Consider the following 18482-nt stretch of genomic DNA (forward strand, 5'->3'; position numbering starts at 1 on the left):
TCTTAATCTTTGGGATATTAGGAAATTTTGAAGTGGAAACCTTCCTCAATGGGCACTGTCATGTCTGGCATTTGGCCTTCAAGGGAAGATGTCAAATTGAAGACCTAGAACTCAAGTGTAGAGACATATAACTGTCTCAGTCTCTAAGTCACCTGCACATTTTTTTGTCACAGAAGTTTCAAAGTTATCTCATTAATAAGGCAAAGAAAAATAAAAGGGGTAAAGGCTGACTTTTACTTCTTCACCCCTCCAGGGGAATCTCTGGCTGGAGAGAGTGTTTGGGAGCAAGAACAGTGTTGTACATGGGCAGGTGACATCAGGCTTAATTAACAGCTTCAGAGACATCATACTACTGAGGGATGTTAATAAATAAAGCACTAGAAGAGATGCTATATAAAACGCTTCTGTGATGTTGGCTATCAACTTTCTTTTGTAGCACTGACTGCCACATGGGACATCTGAGGAATTACTGCCATGTACAATGGTGAGAGTGGCAGGAAGGTCCCAGAAGCCAAGATTTGTCAGGAGTATGGAGCGTGGTCAACTAGCCTAGACTTCTAATACCACATGTTAGAGTATTTTAGTATTTGCTGACCAAAAAGGACATCTTGTTATCTTTCAACCAATTTTTAAAAAAGAGTTTTAGGGAAGGTAAAACTGAAATAACAGCACTACATTTTCTGAGTACAGTAAAATTCAGGAACACCTACAAGAGTCTTAACTATATTGGTAAATGTCTTTTCAATTGTCTAACATATGCTTTTCCTTCTTTTATCGCTAGTTGAGATATTCACGGTTTTAAATAATAATTCCCACTTATAACAATCTCCAGCGTGTGTCAGTAGTAATTACTTAAATGAAACAAATAAGGATAAAATATATATTTATATATTATGTGCATAGTTATAGCTGACTGAAATTACTCCAGCAATAGATACATAGGTAGATAAATAAATGATCAACATTAAAATAATAATTCTGCATTTAACCTAGAATATTTTCTTAAACTGTTCATTTTATATATATAATTTATAATATAAAATATAAATCTAATTACATTGTATAATATAACATATTACATAATATAATCGTACTGTATAAACTATCAATATATAACTATTAATATAAAATAATATTAAAACATATATAACATATATATTTTAAATTCTCACATCTAAAGAAAATAGTGCGAGTAGATAAACACCGTGGTTTATCCAATTTACATGTGACAGAGCAAAGGAAACAAGGATTTGTATAATAACATTGTAATTTAAAATAAATAATCATATTTTGAAATACATTAACAGAATAAAAGGTAGTTTAAAAAACAGAAAAGCAAAGGTCAGGGGTAAGTATTGAGAAAATTAAAATGGAAAGCTCTAAAAATAACTCTTCAGTATAAATAGGTGTAAGGGTGACACTATATCTTCTATTTTGAGATTTAAACCTCTAGTGTAATTCGATTTCACAGTGTGGTTAGCTTGGGACTTTTTGAAAGATTTTCTTTTCTTTGCTTCTCAACCCTCAAACCAAACATTAACGACTTGGTTTACTATACATTTACTATGCATACCAGTTTCAATGGTCCTGTTTACTTTGGGCCCTGTGCCTGCCTGGCCCAGTTACTTGACAGAGGGATCCACTCCTGTCCCTGAGGCAGACTAACCACTATGAGGAAGCTAAAGGATATAAAATACCTGATTAGATTAGACCCATCACTCATGCCTGCGCAGTAAGGGTTGCAGTGACCTTCATTCCACCTAGCCCTCATTATACTATCATTATAATCTCATACCTATACCTGGATGTTCCTTAATATCATTATAACAGACTGAATTATGGGAAGAAACATGCAAGTCTGAAAAGATGATGTAAAGTCTCCTGTCAATCATAAGTACCAATCAAGAGGCTCCACACCCAAGGAGGAACAGCCCATTGTGGAAGAGAAATAAATAAAACTACCAAGTCTTCACCAGTCAGGGCGCTGAGCCACTCTTTTGCTCGGGTCTGCTTCTATCCCTTTGGAGTATGGTTTTGCTTCTAATAAACTGCTCTTTCACCACTTCCATTTCGTGTCCCTCTCAATTCTTTGTTTAGGATACCAAGAACCTGGACACCACACCGAGGGGAGTCCATGCTCTGGTAACAATGCCATTAAATCTTTCAGAGCAATCTCAACAAATATAGTGGTTAAAAATAAAAACAAACAAACCAACAAAACTTGTCTATCGGATGATGGAATTCCCACAGCATAGTTTCCATCATAAATCCTATAACTTGTTCTGTATGTCTCCTGGGTCTTACTTGATGATAGATAAAGTGAGAGTACAAATATATTTTAAACCTAACATTTTATGTAGTAATATTTTTATCACTTGACAACACAATACTATTCCACATTGATCAATTTTCTGAGTCATTGTCATAATGTTGACTAAAGCTGTAGTTCCAAATATTGAGTTCCACTTTCTAAGCATACATAATTTGATCTGTGTTAAAATTTCATGAAATATATACTTGAGATGTATGATGTTCACCCTGCATAAGGAAAATGACTAACCAAACAAGCAAGTTAAATTTCATTTATCTAGCAGAGGTATGGGTTTCTAAAAGGCATTCAAAGTCATTGAGTTAACCTTTCCAATATTTATATAATTTCCCATACTTTCAAAATTTCTGTTTTGCTTCAATGATGTAATTGCAGGTGTGGTACATCTTTAATGGTCAACAATATACAGAAAGGAAAGCCCTTTAGAATTTAATAATAAATGGAAATAAAAAGATATTATTTTTTATAATAGATCAGATGCGAAACATTAAGTCTATCCTATATACTTGGCAATGTAACATGAGATTTTACTGGTTTCTTGAATAAAAAAGAAAATGAAACAAAAGAAAAAGAAGAATAGACAACAATTAACAACTAACTAATAAGGCATTATTAGCATAAAACTTATTCTTGCTCCATTCATTGACAGGTTAGCATTTCCTAATCTGGCTGCTTAGAGGAAGACATGCACTTTGAAACACCATATTTAGTATTTTAGATTAAACTAAATGAACTTAATGAGTTATATTCAATGGCAGCTAAGGTAAAATTTCCAAATATTTTTGTAAAATTTCTAAATCAAAAGGCGGCCATGGTTCTATGAGAACCTACCTAATGCACATCCAGGTCCAAATATTGAGAAGTTTGCTACAGCCATTCTTGTCTAATAATTAATCAGTCAAAAATTAAAATACATGAAAATGCAGCATTATAGCACACCCTCTGTAAGAACAGACTGGAAGGATAGGCTACCTTTATGCTTAATCCAAATCCTCCTACAGTTTGTCGTCTAATGGTCACCGTTCTTTCCTGAAAGACAGGATTTTAAAAGTGGTTAACATTTCCTAATACTATACTTACACAACATTTTCCTTCTTTAGGTTTTATATGTATACATGAGGTCGGACAATTAAGTTTGAGAACTCATCCTACAAAAAGTGCTACGTACCTCATTGGTCACCTTCCAAGTACTCCCCTTGAGAAGCTATGCACTGAGGCTAGCGCCTAGTCTACCCTTCACAGAAATTTTAGAACTTTTTCTGGAATGGCCATCAGAACTGTCCTCGTATTATCTCTGATGTCTTGAATGTCATCAAAATATCTTCCTTTCAATATTTCTTTTATCTCTGGGTAAAGAAAGAAGTCACTGGGGGCCAGATCAGGTGAGTAGTGAGGGTGTTTCGATACAGTTATTTGTTTACTGGCTAAAAACTCCCTCACAGACAGTGCTGTGTGAGCTGCTGCATTGTTGTGATGCAAGAGCCACAAATTGTTGGCGAAAAGTTCAGGTCATCTAACTTTCTCACTCAGCCTTTTCAGCACTTCCAAATAGTAAACTTGGTTAACTGTTTGCCCAGTTGGTACAAATTCATAATGAATAATTCCTCTGATATCAAAAACGGATAGCAACATCCTTGCAACTAGTTTGTGAACTTAATTGTCACACCTCGCATATGTGTGTGTGTGTGTGTGTGTGTGTGTGTGTGTGACAGAGAGAGAGAGAGAGAGACAGAGAGACAGAGATAGAGAGAGAGAGAGAATAGAGGCTCCAATCTTGCAATAAATGGAGGGCTTTGTAATTTTAAAAACAAAGGTTAGTAATTTATTGGTCAAGATGAAAGGGATAGTACTGTTATTAAACAGCTCAAGTTTTAAAAAACAATCCTTTTCAATGATCTTTTGGATGCATTTTGGAATCAACTTTTAAAATATTTTTATTAAAATATAGTTAACATACAATATTACATTAGTTTCAGGTATACCCCATAGTTATTCAATATTTATATACCGAAAGAAGTGATCACCATGATAAGTCCAGCAGTCATTTGACACCGTACCATGTTATCACAATATTATTGACTATATTCTTTATGCTGAACGTGACTTATTTGTTTTGTACCTGGAAATTTGAACCTCTTATTTACCTTTACCTTTTCCACACCTTTCCAAAATTTTCAATTACAGTTGACATTCGATATGGTTTTATATTGATTTCAGGTAGAAAGCATAGTGGTTAAACATTTATATAATTTAAGAAGTGATCCTACTGAGTAGTCTAGTATCCATCTGGCACTTTTCATAGTTACTATATTATTGACTCCCTATGCTTTACTTGACATGCCCATGACTATTTTGTAACTACTAATTAATAGTTATTTTCCTTTCACCTTTTCCACGCAGCCCCCTAACTCCCTCTTCATCTTTCACCCTGATAAATATAGTACCCATGTGACACTATGAATAGTTACAATATTATTGACTATATTATTCCTTATGCTATACTTTACATCCCCATAACTACTTTGTAACAACCAATTTTACTTCTTAATACCTCTCCTTTTCAACCACTTCCCCAAAGACCCTCTCATCTGACAACCATCAAAATGTTTTCTGCCTTTACGATTTTGTTTCTGTTTTATTTGTTTATTGTGTTCTTTAGATTCCGTATACAAGTAAAATTACATTGCATCTGCCTGACATACGCCATTCAACAGAATACCCTCCAGGTCCTTTCATGCTGCTGTGGATGGGAAAAACACATTCCCTACATGGCTGAGCAATATTCCATTGTATATATGTACCACCTACTGTTCATCCATCCATCAATGGACACCCCGGCTACCTCCACATATTGCCACTGTAAACAATGCTACAAAAAAAAAAGTATATATATATATATGGATGACACACGCCCTCGAAATAGCATTTTGGGTTTCTTCTGATAAATACTCTGAAGTGGGATTACTGGGTCCTTCTTTGTCTCTTGTTACAGCCTTTGTTTAAAATCTATTTAGTCTGGTATAAGTATTGTTACCAGAATTTTGTTTCCATTTTCATGAAATATCTTTTTTCCATCCCTTTGCTTTCAGTCTTTGTGTGTCTTTCAATCTGAAGTGAGTCTCATATAAATAGCATATGTAAGGGTTTTGTTTTCTTATCCATTCAGTCACCCTATTACATTGGAGCATGGAATCTATTTACATTTAAAGTAATTGTTGATAGACATATAGTTATTGCCATTTTGTTATTCATATTTGTGTGTGTGTGTGTTAAAGCAGTTCTATGATTCTTTGAAACACTAGTTTAGTGATGATGATCTCTTTAGCTTTTTCTTGTATGTGAAGCTCTTTATCTGTCCCTCGATTCGAAATGATAGCTGTGTTGTAGAGTAATCTTGGTCCTTGCTTTTCATAACTTTGAATATTTTATGTCAATCCCTTCTGGCTGGCAGTTTCTATTGTGAAATCAGCTGATAGTCTTATGGGAGCTCCCTTGTAGCTAACTAATTGCTTTTCTCTTGCTGCTTTCAAGATTTTTTTCAATGTCTTTAAACTTTGGCACTTCAAATATGATGTATCTTTGTGTGGGTCTCTTTGGAATCATCTTGTTTGGGACTCTGCTTTCTGAGCTTGTATGTCTTTTTTTTTTGTGTGTGTGTGCAGGTTAGGGAAGTTTTCCATTACTATTTTTTAAAATAGGTTTTCAATCCTCTGCTCTCTTTTTTCTCCTGGTACTCCTATGAGGCTAATGTTGTTACAGTTGATGTTCCAGAAGCCGCTTAAAGTATATTCAGTTGTTGGATTCTTTACTCTTTGTTTTTGTCTGATTGGGTGTTTCTGCTAGTCTTCTAAATCCCTGATTTAATACTCTGCCTCATCTAATCTACTAATGATCCCCTCTAATATGGTCTTCATTCCAATTATTGTATTCTTGATTTCTGACTGGTTCTTTTATTACATTTTCTATCTCCATTTTTATATTTTCTATCTCTTTGTTGAAGTTCTCCCTGAGATAATTAAACATCTTTATAATTGGTGTTTTGACCTCTGTGTCCGGTAGATTTCTTGTCTCCATTTTGTTTAGTTCTTTTACTGAGCTTTGTTTTGTTTCTTCATTTGGCACATGTTTCTTTGTTTCCCCATTTTGGCTGCCTCCTTGTGTTTGTTTTTATGTGTTAGATAAGGCTATTATGCCTCCTGGTTTAATACAGTGGCCTCATGTAGTAGGTGTCCTGTGGGGTCCAGTGACACAGTTGCCTTGGACACCTGAGCCAGGTGCTGCAAATGCATGTCCCTTGTGTGGGTTGTGTTTGCCCTCCTATTGTAGTTGAGCCTTGGTTGCTGTTTGCATGTCAATAGGAAGGCTTGACCCTCAGGCTGATTGGTTGTGAGGACTGGTCCTGACTACAGTAGGGGAGCTGCCATGTAGGGGCTGAACCTATGGAGCAGAATTTGGTTTTAGCAGGGTTCTGGTGACTGCCCAGTCTGCCCTTTGGGTGTGTCATCCTTGGAGGCAGCTGTGGGATGCTCTGGCTCAGTCAGAATCTGGCCATTGGCTGTGCCATTTCTCGGGCCTCCTGGGAGGGGCCCAGCTGCAGACCAAGTTCAGCTACAGTCTTTTCCCTGCCTAGGGCCACCTGGCATGAGTCACAAAGCACGCCACAGATGGCTAGCACATGAGCTAGGCTTGGAAGTACCTGGAGAGTCCAAGCTGCAAAAAGAGGCTACCTGACACTATGCCAGATTTAGGGTTGCTCAGCAAGTGGTATAAGATACACAGAAGCCAAATGGTGCTTGTTTGGGTTTTGTAAATCATTGAGAGATTATAAAAAAATCTGCAGTATGAGCCAAGATAGGCCATTCATTAAGAAAAGTCGCTGGAAGTGGATTTGGATGTGCCTGAATGTTGGATGGGGCAGGATCTCAGGGAATCACCAAGGCAGGGAAAGTGAAAGGTGTTAGCTAAGTTGGTGGAGACTCAAATGTGATGTCTGCCTGCAACTGCATGCTGGGAGGGGGAAGGCTCAACAAAGAAACAATGGCTTTTGCCTAACTCCTTCTAGGAGAAATCTGCATCTCCAGCCATTGCCCTGAAGCCAGACAGCTCAGTTCCTCCCCATCTGCCTCTGGCACCTTTTGAGATGCTGCCCTGCCCTGGAGCTCAAAACAAATGAGTCCATCAGCAAGTGAATCCATGCATGGACCCTTTAAGAGGCGTGCCTGGGACTGCAGCTGCTCTTGTCTCACTTAGCCATAATCTCCACCAGTTTTCACAGCCAGAATTATGGGGACTTCTCTTCATGGCACTGGAACACTGGGCTGAAGAGCCCAGTGTGGGGCTGGGACCCCCTCACTCCTCAGGGTTTGGACCTCCACAGCCAAGATGTCCCTCCTGATTTTTCTTCTTTTTGAAAGCTTATAAGAGTTTATTTGAGCCAAACTAAAAATTTCTGGGAAGTAAAATGTCAACAGATTGAGGAAATACTCCCTCTCTCCCTATTTTTAATGGTCACACACAAGTGTGCGACCAGCTCGTTCCTTGTCTCTGCCTCTCCTACCAGTCTCAAGATAACTTCTTCTGTATGACCTTAGTTATAGAGCTTTGGTTCAGCTAGAATACAGGTGATTCTCAATGATGGTTGCTCTGTAGTTTACTTGTAATTTTGATGTGGTTGTGAGAGAAAGCAAGCACAGAATTTATTTACCTTGCCATCTTGACCAGAAATCCCTGGCATCAACTTTTAAATCTCTTCTCATTTTCACATTATGTATTCTTATTGTCTAAGAAATGACAAGCTTTTGGTTCCATAGAAGGAACTCAATGTCAATGGTAATATTATCTTTGTCAACCAAGGTCTTATCTATATTACTACCAAGTCATATTGCTTGTGAAGATTTGAGAGCTGATCTGAGAGGCTGCCATGTCCCATCACATAAATGATTAATTTATACGTCTGGGAATGAAACTGCAAATAAACAGTTTCAATAAAATTGCTTTTTTTCTTTAAAGGATTTTATACCTAACAAATAATTATAATGGAATTATCAATTTTCAAAATCAGTCCCCCTTTCCCCTCCACATTGGAAATAATAATTCAATTACTGGTATATGATTCTCGAAAAACACAAATCTCTGGAACATCACAAAAATGGTGGCATGAAGAGTGGTTCTTGAAATATCCCCGAGAAGTTACAACAAATTGAAGAGTTATAATTCAACAAAGGATAACCTAAGCAACACACAAGCATGTCAGAGAGATCTTCACATTGAATTGTCTGAAGGTGTGCAAATCAGGTTAGCAAGGGAAGAGAAGAGGGGGGAGTGCAGAGATGTGGGCTGCAGGACACAGTCCAGAGCTCACTGCAGTCTGGGGAGAGGAAAAAATTCAGGCTGCAGGTGTACTCGCTGTAGCCCACAACCCTGCCTGAGGGATCAGCATATAATATGGCTGATCACAGCATTCAGGGCAGAGACCTCAGAGCAAAGACCAAATACAGAAAGATGAGAACTGTGGTTTAAGCCTTCATTGCCAGGCAGAAAATAGAAAACAAAGACATGGAGCCTGGTGACTCCCCCCACTGCCTTCCCAGAACTGCCACTCCCACCCAACCCTCCAGGTATTAGAAGCGGGATCCAGAAGAAACAGTAGCAATGTCAGATTAAAGGGAGGAATATCTACAGCCCTAAGAGCTGGATACACAGTCCCATAGCCACAGACGCACACTGCAACTAATTCCAGCAATAGGGAAGGAACTGTAGGGATGAGACAGCTGTGAGCTGGTAGTTGTCATTACTCAGAGCCACAAACACACCAGCTACCTCTCACAGCCCATCCCACCCCCATCTTTCTAGGCGGATTCCTATGGGGGCAACCAGAGCCACTGAGAACACAGATCTGAATTGGGCTGCAGGGACAGCATTGAGATTTCAGAAATGCTGAGCTCTATTGCCCTCCATATTCTCCTATAGAGGTGATACCCAGAGATCCAGGTGACCTGCTCACAGAGGAGAAGCCCACCTTCCAGGGAATCTCTGTTCATGTGTGTGAGAAGCCAGGATATCACAAGAAAATAAAATGCTGCAGCATGAGAGAAAATAAAAGGTTGCCGCAAGAAAGAAAATAAAACATTCCACCAACACCTACTGGAAAGCAAAAGAAAGCCCACTTTGTATCAACCTGCTGCAGAACCCACTCCTGTAGATACTCAGAAAGAGAAATAATAATTCATTAATTGCCATGATTAACCAAAGTAACAAGTCAGGTCTGAAAGAAAATGACAAGTCTCCAGGAAATGACCTTAGAGACAAGGAAATATGTGACTTAAATGACAGAGAATTCAAGATCACAGTTGTGAAAAAACTCAGCAAGATGAAAGAAAACACAGCTAGGCAGTTTAATAAACTGAGAAATAAAATCAACAACCAAATGAATATTTTACCAAAGAGACTGAAATTTTAAAAAAGAACCAAATAGAAATTCTGGAGATTAAGAACGCAATAAAAGAAATGAATACTGAAATAGCCAGCTTACAAAGTACAGATGACCAGATGGAAGAAAGAATTAGTGGTGTTGAAAATAGAAATCTGGAAATAACACAGATGGAAGAAGAGAAAGACTTGAGAGTTAAAAGAAATGGAAGAAAAAAAAAATCTCTACAAGAACTGTCTGACTCCATTGGAAAGAGCAATATAAGAATAATGGGCATACCAGAAGGAGAAGAGAGGGAGAAAGTAACAGAGAACATATTCAAATAAATAGTAGACGAGGACTTCCAAAACTTATGGAAAGAACTGGATCCTCAAATCCAAGAAGCAAACAGAATACCTAATTAATGCAATCCCAACAGGTGTTCTCCAAGGCACATTAAATTGAAGCTGTCAAAAATTAATGACAAAGAAATAATTCTCCAGCAGACAGGAAAAAAAAAATAAGACAGTAACCTATAAGGGAAAATTCATTCAGCTATTAATATCATCAGACTTTTCAGCAGAAACTCTACAAGCTAGGAGGGAGTGGAACCAAATATTCAAACAATTGAAATACAGAATTTATCACCCAAGAATAATATATCCAGCAAAGATATCCTTGAGATATGAAGGAGTAATAAAGACCTTTTCAGACATACAGAAACTAAGGGAATTTTCTAACATATGACCTGCATTACAGGAGATACTGATGGAGGATATTCGACCTAAAACAACAACAATAAAAAAATCAAAAGAACACAAAACCATGAGGAAGATTTCGAACAGAAAGACAGAAGCAGAAAATGGCAGCCTATACACAAAATAGGGCACAATACACTTAAATATAGCATAAAGGGTAAATAAGATAAAAACATTTAAGAAAAAGAGAAAAAATGACAACTTGCTACTGCAACTCAGAAATCATCTCACAGAATAAGGAAGGAAAACTTATGACAAAAAAAAAAAAAACATAAAAGGGGAGAGAGTAAAGGTCTGAACCTGCCAAGGGAAATGGAGATAAGAAGCATGCTGAAGGAAAAGGCCTACTGTATATATGAAAATTTCTTTTCATAAACTTAACAGTAGCTACTCAAAAAAAAAAAAAAAAAAAAAATCCAGAACTGAGATATGTAACATAAAAAAAGAAGAAACAGAGGGAAAAATCACAGACTACTACCACACTAAAGTAACAGACAGCAACAAAAAAGGAAAAGAAAAAATGGAAACACCAAGCTACCAGAAAACAAAATATGGAATGACAGGAAATCCTCATATATCAATAATAACCCTAAATACAAATGTGCAGAAGTCACCGATAAAAAGGCACAGAGTAGCAGATTGGATCAAAAAACAAAACCCAACCATATGCTGCCTCCAATACACTCATCTCAGCTAAAAGGACTAACATAGACTAAAAGTGAAAGGGTGGAAATCGATACTCCAAGCAAATGGTCTTCAGAGAAAACCAGGTGTATTCGTACTTATATCAGATGAAACAGATTTCAGTATAAAAAAAGGTAACGAGAAAAAGATGGACATTTAATGATAAAGGGGACAATACAACAAAAAAGCATAACACTGATCAATATACTAGGTCTGACAATTTCATGAACTTGTTGCAATGATGTTGCTAACCTTTTTTGATATCAGAGGGATAATTCATTATGAATTTGTACCAAATGGACAAACATTCACCAAGTTTATTATTTCAAAGTGCTGAGAAGGCTGCATGAAAAAAGTTAGAGGACCTGAACTTTTTGCCAACAATTCATGACTCTTGCGTCACAACAATGCAACAGCTCACATGGTACTCTGAGGAAGTTATTAGGCAGTAAACAAATAACTGTATTGGAGCACCCTTCCTACTCACCTGATCTGGAATCCAAAGACTTCTTTCTTTACCCAAAGATAAAGGAACTATTGAAAGGAGACATTTTGATGACATTCAGGACATCAAAGTTAATATGACAACAGCTGTGATGGCCATTCCAGAAAAAGACTTCCAAAATTGATAGCAAGGGTGGACTAGGAGCTGGCATCAGTGCATAGCTTCCAAAAAGGAATACTTCAAAAGTGACTGTAATAATATTCAGCAATGAACTATGTAGCAGTTTTTCTAGGATCAATTCACGATATTAATTGTCTGACCTCGTATATACCCCCAAACAGGGAGCACCAAAATATACAAAGCAACTACTAACAGAACTAAAGGGAGAAATTGACCAAAGCACAATTATGTTAAGGGACCTAAATACATCATTGACAGCTATGGATAGATCATCCAAACAGAAAATAAGTAAGGAAATATCAGCCTTAAATTACACCTTAGACCAAAAAGGCATAATTAACATTTGTAGAGCACTTCATCCTAGAACACCAGACTATACATTCTTTTCTAGTGTACACGGAACATTCTCAAGGATAGACCATATATTAGGACATAAAATTAGCCTCAGCAAATTAAAGAAGACTGAAATCATACCAAGCATATTCTTTGACATAAGGCTTTGAAATTGAATATCAACTTCAAAAAGAAAGCAGGTGAAACCACAAATATGTGGAGAAAAACAACATGATTTTGAAGAACAACAGGGTCAAAGAAGAAATAAGAGGAGATATCAAGATACATAGAAACAAATGAGAATAAAAATACATCCTATTAAAATTATTGGGATGCAGTGAAAGCAGTAATAGTCATACCATTACAAACCTATCTCAAGAAACAAGAAAAAATCCCACATAAACAACCTCACATTACACCTTAAAAAACTAGAAAAAAAGAACATATGAAACCCAAAGTCAACAGAAGGAAGGAAATAATAAAAATCAGGACAAAACTAAATGAAATGGAGAACAAAAAGACGATAGACTAAAATAATGCAACAAAGAACCAGTTCTTTGAAAGATTAATAAAATTGACAAACCCCTGGCTTTGTCAGATTCACTACAGAAAAAAGAGAAAAGACACAAATGAACAAAATCAGAAATGAAAGCGGAGAAGTTACAACAGAAATACAAAGGATCATACAACAATATGAAAAACTATATGTTACCAAATTTAATAACCTTGAAGAAACGGGCAAATTCTTAGAAACATGTAGCCTTCCTAGACTGAATCACAAAGAACTGGAAAACCTAAATAGACCAATTAACGCTAAGGAAATTGAATTAGTTATCCAAAACCTTTCCAAAAGCAAAATCCCATGACCAGATGGTTTCACTAGTGAATTCTACCAAACATTTGAAGAGAATCTAACACCTGTCCTCCTCAAACTCTTCCAAAATATTGAATAAGACTCAACACTTCCTAACTCATTTTATGAGCCTGATACCAAAACCTAGTAAGGAAAAAACAGGAAATTACAAACCAATATCTCTGATAAATACAGAGGCAAAAATCCTAAACAAAATTCTAGCAAATTGAACACAACAAACAATGCATCAAAAAGATTGTACATCACAATTAAGTGGGGTTCATCCCAGGGGCACAAGGAAGGTTCAACATATGAAAATTGGTAAATGTGATACACCACATAAACAAAATAAAAGATAAAAATCATACGATTATATCAATAGACGCAGAAAAAGCATTTGACAAGATACAACATCTTTTTTGACTAAAACACTTAATAAAATGGGTATAGAAGGAAAATGAGCATAAAATGGGCAATAAAGGTTATATATGATAATATCTCAGCTAATATCATAATTAACAGTAAAACAACTGAAGTTTTTGGTCTACATTGACGAAAAAGACTCAGTTGCCCCCATCACCACTGTTATTCAATGTAGTATTGCAAGTCCTAGCCAGAAAAATCAGGCAAGAAAAAGAAAGAAAACACATCCAAACTGAGAATGAAGACATGAAGTTGTCACTTTTTGCAGATGACATGGTGCTATGTATAGAACACCATAATGACTCCACCAAAAAGCTATTAGAAACAATAAACAGATACAATAAAGTTGCTGGCTACAAAATCAACATACAAAAACTCCATTGCATTCCTATATACTAGCAATGACATTTGAGAAAAAGAAATGAAAAAAAAAATTCTTTTGCAATTGTAACAAAAATAATAAAATACCTAGGAATAAACTTAACGAAGGATGTGAAGGACCCATACACTAAAAACTACAAGATATTATTAAAAGAAATTGAATAGGACACAAAGAAATGGGAAGACACTCCATGTTCACGGATTAGAAGAATCAACATAGTTAAAATGTCCATATTACCCAAAACAATATACAGATTTAATGCAACCACCATCAAAACCCCAATGGCATTTTTTTTAAAGAAATAGAACAAAAAATCATCAGACTTGTATGGAATCACAAAAGGTGCTGAATAGCTAAAGCAATCCTAAGAAAAAAGAAGGTTGGAGGTACCACACTCCCTGACTTTAGTTTGTACTACAAAGTGACAATAGTAAAAACAGCATGGTATTGGCAGAAAAACAGACACATAGACCAATGGAATATAATTGAAAACCCAGAAATAAATTCACATAAATATGGGCAAATAATTTTTGACAAGGGAGGAAAAAATGTACTCGTACAATGGAGAAAAGAAAGCCTCTTCAATAGATAGTACTGGGAGAATTTGAAAGCCACATGCAAAAAGAATGAAACTAAATTGCTATGTGTCACTATGTACCAAAATTAACTCAAAATGGATCAAAGATCTAAACATAAGACCTGAAAGAATAATACGCATAAAATAAAGCATATGTACTAAACTATGGACCTTGGGTTCAAAGAGGATTTTATGAATTTGACTGCAAAGGCAAAGGAAGTCAAAACTAACATAAATGAAAAGGACTATAGCAAACTAAAATGATTCTGCACAGCAAAAGAACCATCAACAAAACAAAGAGGCAACCAACTGAATGGGAGAAGATATTTGCAAACAACATCCATGATATCGGACTAATATCCAAAATATATAAAGAATTCGTATAACTCAAATACAAAAACAACAAACAATCCAATTTAAAAATGGGCAGAGGATCATAACAGACACTTCTCCCAAAAGACATACAAATGGTCAACAGCTATATGAAAAAATGCTATTAGGGAAATGCAAATCAAAACCATAATGAGATACCACCTCACTCATGTTACAATGTCTATCATCAAGACAAATAATAACAAGCGTTGGGGATTCTGTGGAGAAAAAGGAACCCTCATATACTTTTGATGGGAATGTAAACTGGTACAGCTGCTGTAGAAAGCAGTATGGAGGTTCCTCAATAAATTAAGAATAGAATTACCGTATGACCTAACAATCTCTCTCCTGGGTATATGTCCCAAAAATCTTAAAACATTTATCTCTAAAGATATGTACTCCAATGTTCTCAATGTACTCATATGTACTCCAATGTTCATTGCAGCATTATTCATGGTGGTCAAAGGATGGAAAAAAAACAAAGTGTCATTTGATAGACTATTGGATAAAGAAGATGTGGTATATATACAGAATGGAATAGTACTCTGCTATAAGAAAAGATGAAATAGTGCCATTTATGACAACATGGATGGATTTTGAGATTATTATGCTAAGCGAAATAAGTCAGACAGTAAAAGTTGAGAATCATATGACTTCATTCACGTGTGGAATATAAAACTGAAAGCAACAAAGGCAACAAGACAAACAAACAAAGAAACAAAAATTCATAGACACAGACAACAGTTTAGTGGTTACCCAGAAGGTTGGGGGCAGGGGGAACCCTAGAAAAGGGTAAAGGGGGTGAAATATGTGATGATAGAAGGAGAACTGACCCTGGGTGATAAGCATACAATGTGATATATAGCTGATGTATTATAGAATTGTACACTTGAAACCTATGTAATTTTACTAACCATAGTCACCCCAATACATTTAATTACAATAAAAAGAACACAAAGAGCCACGTTTGGACACATTCTTTAATTTTCAATTTAAAAGATCAATAATACTCTGTTTTGCAGCACTTATCTTTCCATAATGAATATTCTGAAGGCATGAAGAAAGGTTGAAAGCTTTTATGTATGACTTTCTTCATTTATTTATAACCTCATCTTCTGGAATCTTTTCTTATCTATAAAGACTTGAGACACATTTTTCTCGTACCTGCCATAGATATTTGTTATATGGTTCCCGTATCTCACAAATGCTTAGTTTATTTGACTACATTATCCATTCCCAAATCTAAATACTGCCCTCTTTCTTATAAATGAATTCTCTCTATTACTCCCTGGTTTCAGAGGGGCTGTGTGAAATAGATATCATATCATTTAAAAAGCACCAAGAGAAAATCTGTAAAACATGGGTTTATAGTGGCTAATTTTAAAATGGCATAAAATTCATCACTTTGGAAAAGTTACAAGCTACCTTCATTTAGCCAAGTATTTAGATTTCATAAATAAAAACAAACTAATGATTATAGAACAAAATTGCCATAAAAGAAATTGAGGTTTATTAACTTATTTATTTTTAATTAAAAAATAATCCTTATTGTTCGGAGACTGGGGTGTATCAAAAAGAAAACTATTGGTGCCAATGAGTAGCATTTAATAACATAAATTTTCTTCTTTTTGACCTTGTGCTAATTAATTTGATCTATTTTAAAAGTACTTATAACTTTTACTCTTGTAACCAGTTACCTAATGATGTTTTGAAGCCAATATTAAAATTATATTTATACAACAAAGTTTATAGATATATTACAATTGATACAGGGCAACTTGAAATATAAAACACAATATTCATATTAAATAATACCATAAACTCTATTCTTTTAAATTCATGAACAGATTTTTATGTCAATTCCCGTCAGTCTAGTCACAAGTATGAGAAGATGCAGTGTTTTAGAATTTATATTGCAAATTTTATTAATATAAACATACCTGAATGTACAAAAGCAAAAAGAAGGTGAACATATGCATTATAAATATACAAAATCTAATTTAAAATAAGTTAAATGTTTTGGTGCTGTCTTTTTATTGAATAGATAAGAGCAATCTATTAAATTAATTCATCTTTGATTATTTTCCATTAAATGATTAATCAAAGGGAAGTTGTATATTACTAACAATATTGTAATTGAAGTCAGAGACTCTACCAATGACTCAAATATTTACAAATTAATTATGTTTGGCAAATTACTTAAGCCCTGTGAGTCTCTGTTTCCAAATCTGCAAAACTGTATATGACTTAATATTTGTGAGAAAACATAGCATATAGTAGAAACTTCATGAATACTGACACACACACACACACACACACACACACACACACACACACACTATCTGTTATTCCACACAGGAATTTTTACTTAACAGTTACTTAGACATATAATTACTGTTTAACTACCTCATATTCCAGTATTTGTATTACAGAGTAGCTCAAATACTGGAATACTGGAATACTCATTCAGAGTGTGGATAACTAATTGGCTATCTTTATTCTTATAAAACAAAGAGGCAAACTGCTTTCACAATACTGCCTATCAAACCAAACTAACATTCTTCGATAGCAGAGTTATTTTCTTAATTCCTTTTCTCTTAGGAATAAATACTTGATTCCTTAAAATAGTATTAAAAACCAATGCAGTCAGCTCAGAAAACCCATATAAACTGTCTTAAAATTAAGATTTCAATCTGTCAAAACAAATGCATTTTACTTAGCAAATGACATCACCAAAATTTTCTAGAACATCTTCCATAACAATCATTAGCCACGAAGGCAACCTGGTGGGTAAATTCTATTCCGTAGGCAGTATATGTTGAAACACGGATATTCTTTGAAGAAACGATAAGCATGCTGCTGTTATTAAAGGCCCATGCAATGCCTTTACTCCTTCTCTAACAAGACTGCCTTCCAATCTTTGGTAGCGAATATTTAGAACACGTTCCAAGTCAAATACAAAATTGCTGATGCAGACAGAAGTTTGGAGAAATTAAAGTTTCAATAGAAACTGCTGAAAGTCTCAGAAGCAGCACTTATTATAATATTTTTTAAATACAAGGGCACACATACACGCACACGCAAACCCCAGCCAGCAGCTCTATGTATTATTGTTTCATTAGCTTACTTTTAGAAAGTTAGGAGAGCCAGGTAAGACAAATTATTTCTTGTTTTGAAGCCAAAATACTCAGTTGGTCACTGCAGGCAGCAAATAACTGTTCTCAGTTTGGCACCTTGCCGATATTCTCCCCAATTTTGTGTGTGTTTGTTTTAGCTTTGCCCTCTATCCCCCTTCTACTTCTCCATATTTGGTGTTTCCTTCCAGTCCTCTCCCTTCCCCTTCTGGTCCTTTCCCTCTCCTCCCCTCCCCTCCTAGTCCTTTCCCTCCCCTCCCCAATAAAAGGCAATGTTAACAAATTGTTTCGTTGCTCACCTCATAAATCAGAGAATACCTGGAAGCTGATCTGAAGTTGTATTTAATTAACAAATCTTGAATATCATAAAGGTGTTGCCTAGCAACAAGCACTGTACTTTGGGAAACCATGGTATTATCAGTTATTTTTTTGAACACAAAATTAAGATGGGCATTCCTATAAACTCAGATATATAAAACAACTTTCCTTAATCTTCCAATTCCTTATAAAATGTAAAGGATAGAGTTCAAAATAATATTGGACTATATAAAGATGTACTGCACACCTAAATAATCAGTATTAACGTTTTGAAAAAAGCTTAGTT

General features: G+C 35.5%; 1 protein-coding gene across 10 annotated transcripts in view; it reads right to left on the reverse strand.

Annotated features, from left to right (window-relative positions):
• The window catches only part of SNTG1 (syntrophin gamma 1), an 813791-nt gene that overhangs the window by 254447 nt on the left and 540862 nt on the right, over window positions 1-18482 (reverse strand). For 9 of the 10 annotated variants that reach the window (XM_074318426.1, XM_019712572.2, XM_019712571.2 and 6 more), the window contains one exon: window positions 3302-3358. The exons of the other annotated variant lie outside the window; for it this stretch is intronic. In XM_074318426.1, the coding sequence (XP_074174527.1) occupies window positions 3302-3358 (57 nt within the window). The remainder of the gene's footprint in view (window positions 1-3301; window positions 3359-18482) is intronic. 10 annotated transcript variants of the gene reach the window in all.

This window comes from Rhinolophus sinicus, linkage group LG14 (genome assembly GCF_036562045.2).
Source record: "Rhinolophus sinicus isolate RSC01 linkage group LG14, ASM3656204v1, whole genome shotgun sequence".
NCBI lineage: Eukaryota > Metazoa > Chordata > Mammalia > Chiroptera > Rhinolophidae > Rhinolophus > Rhinolophus sinicus.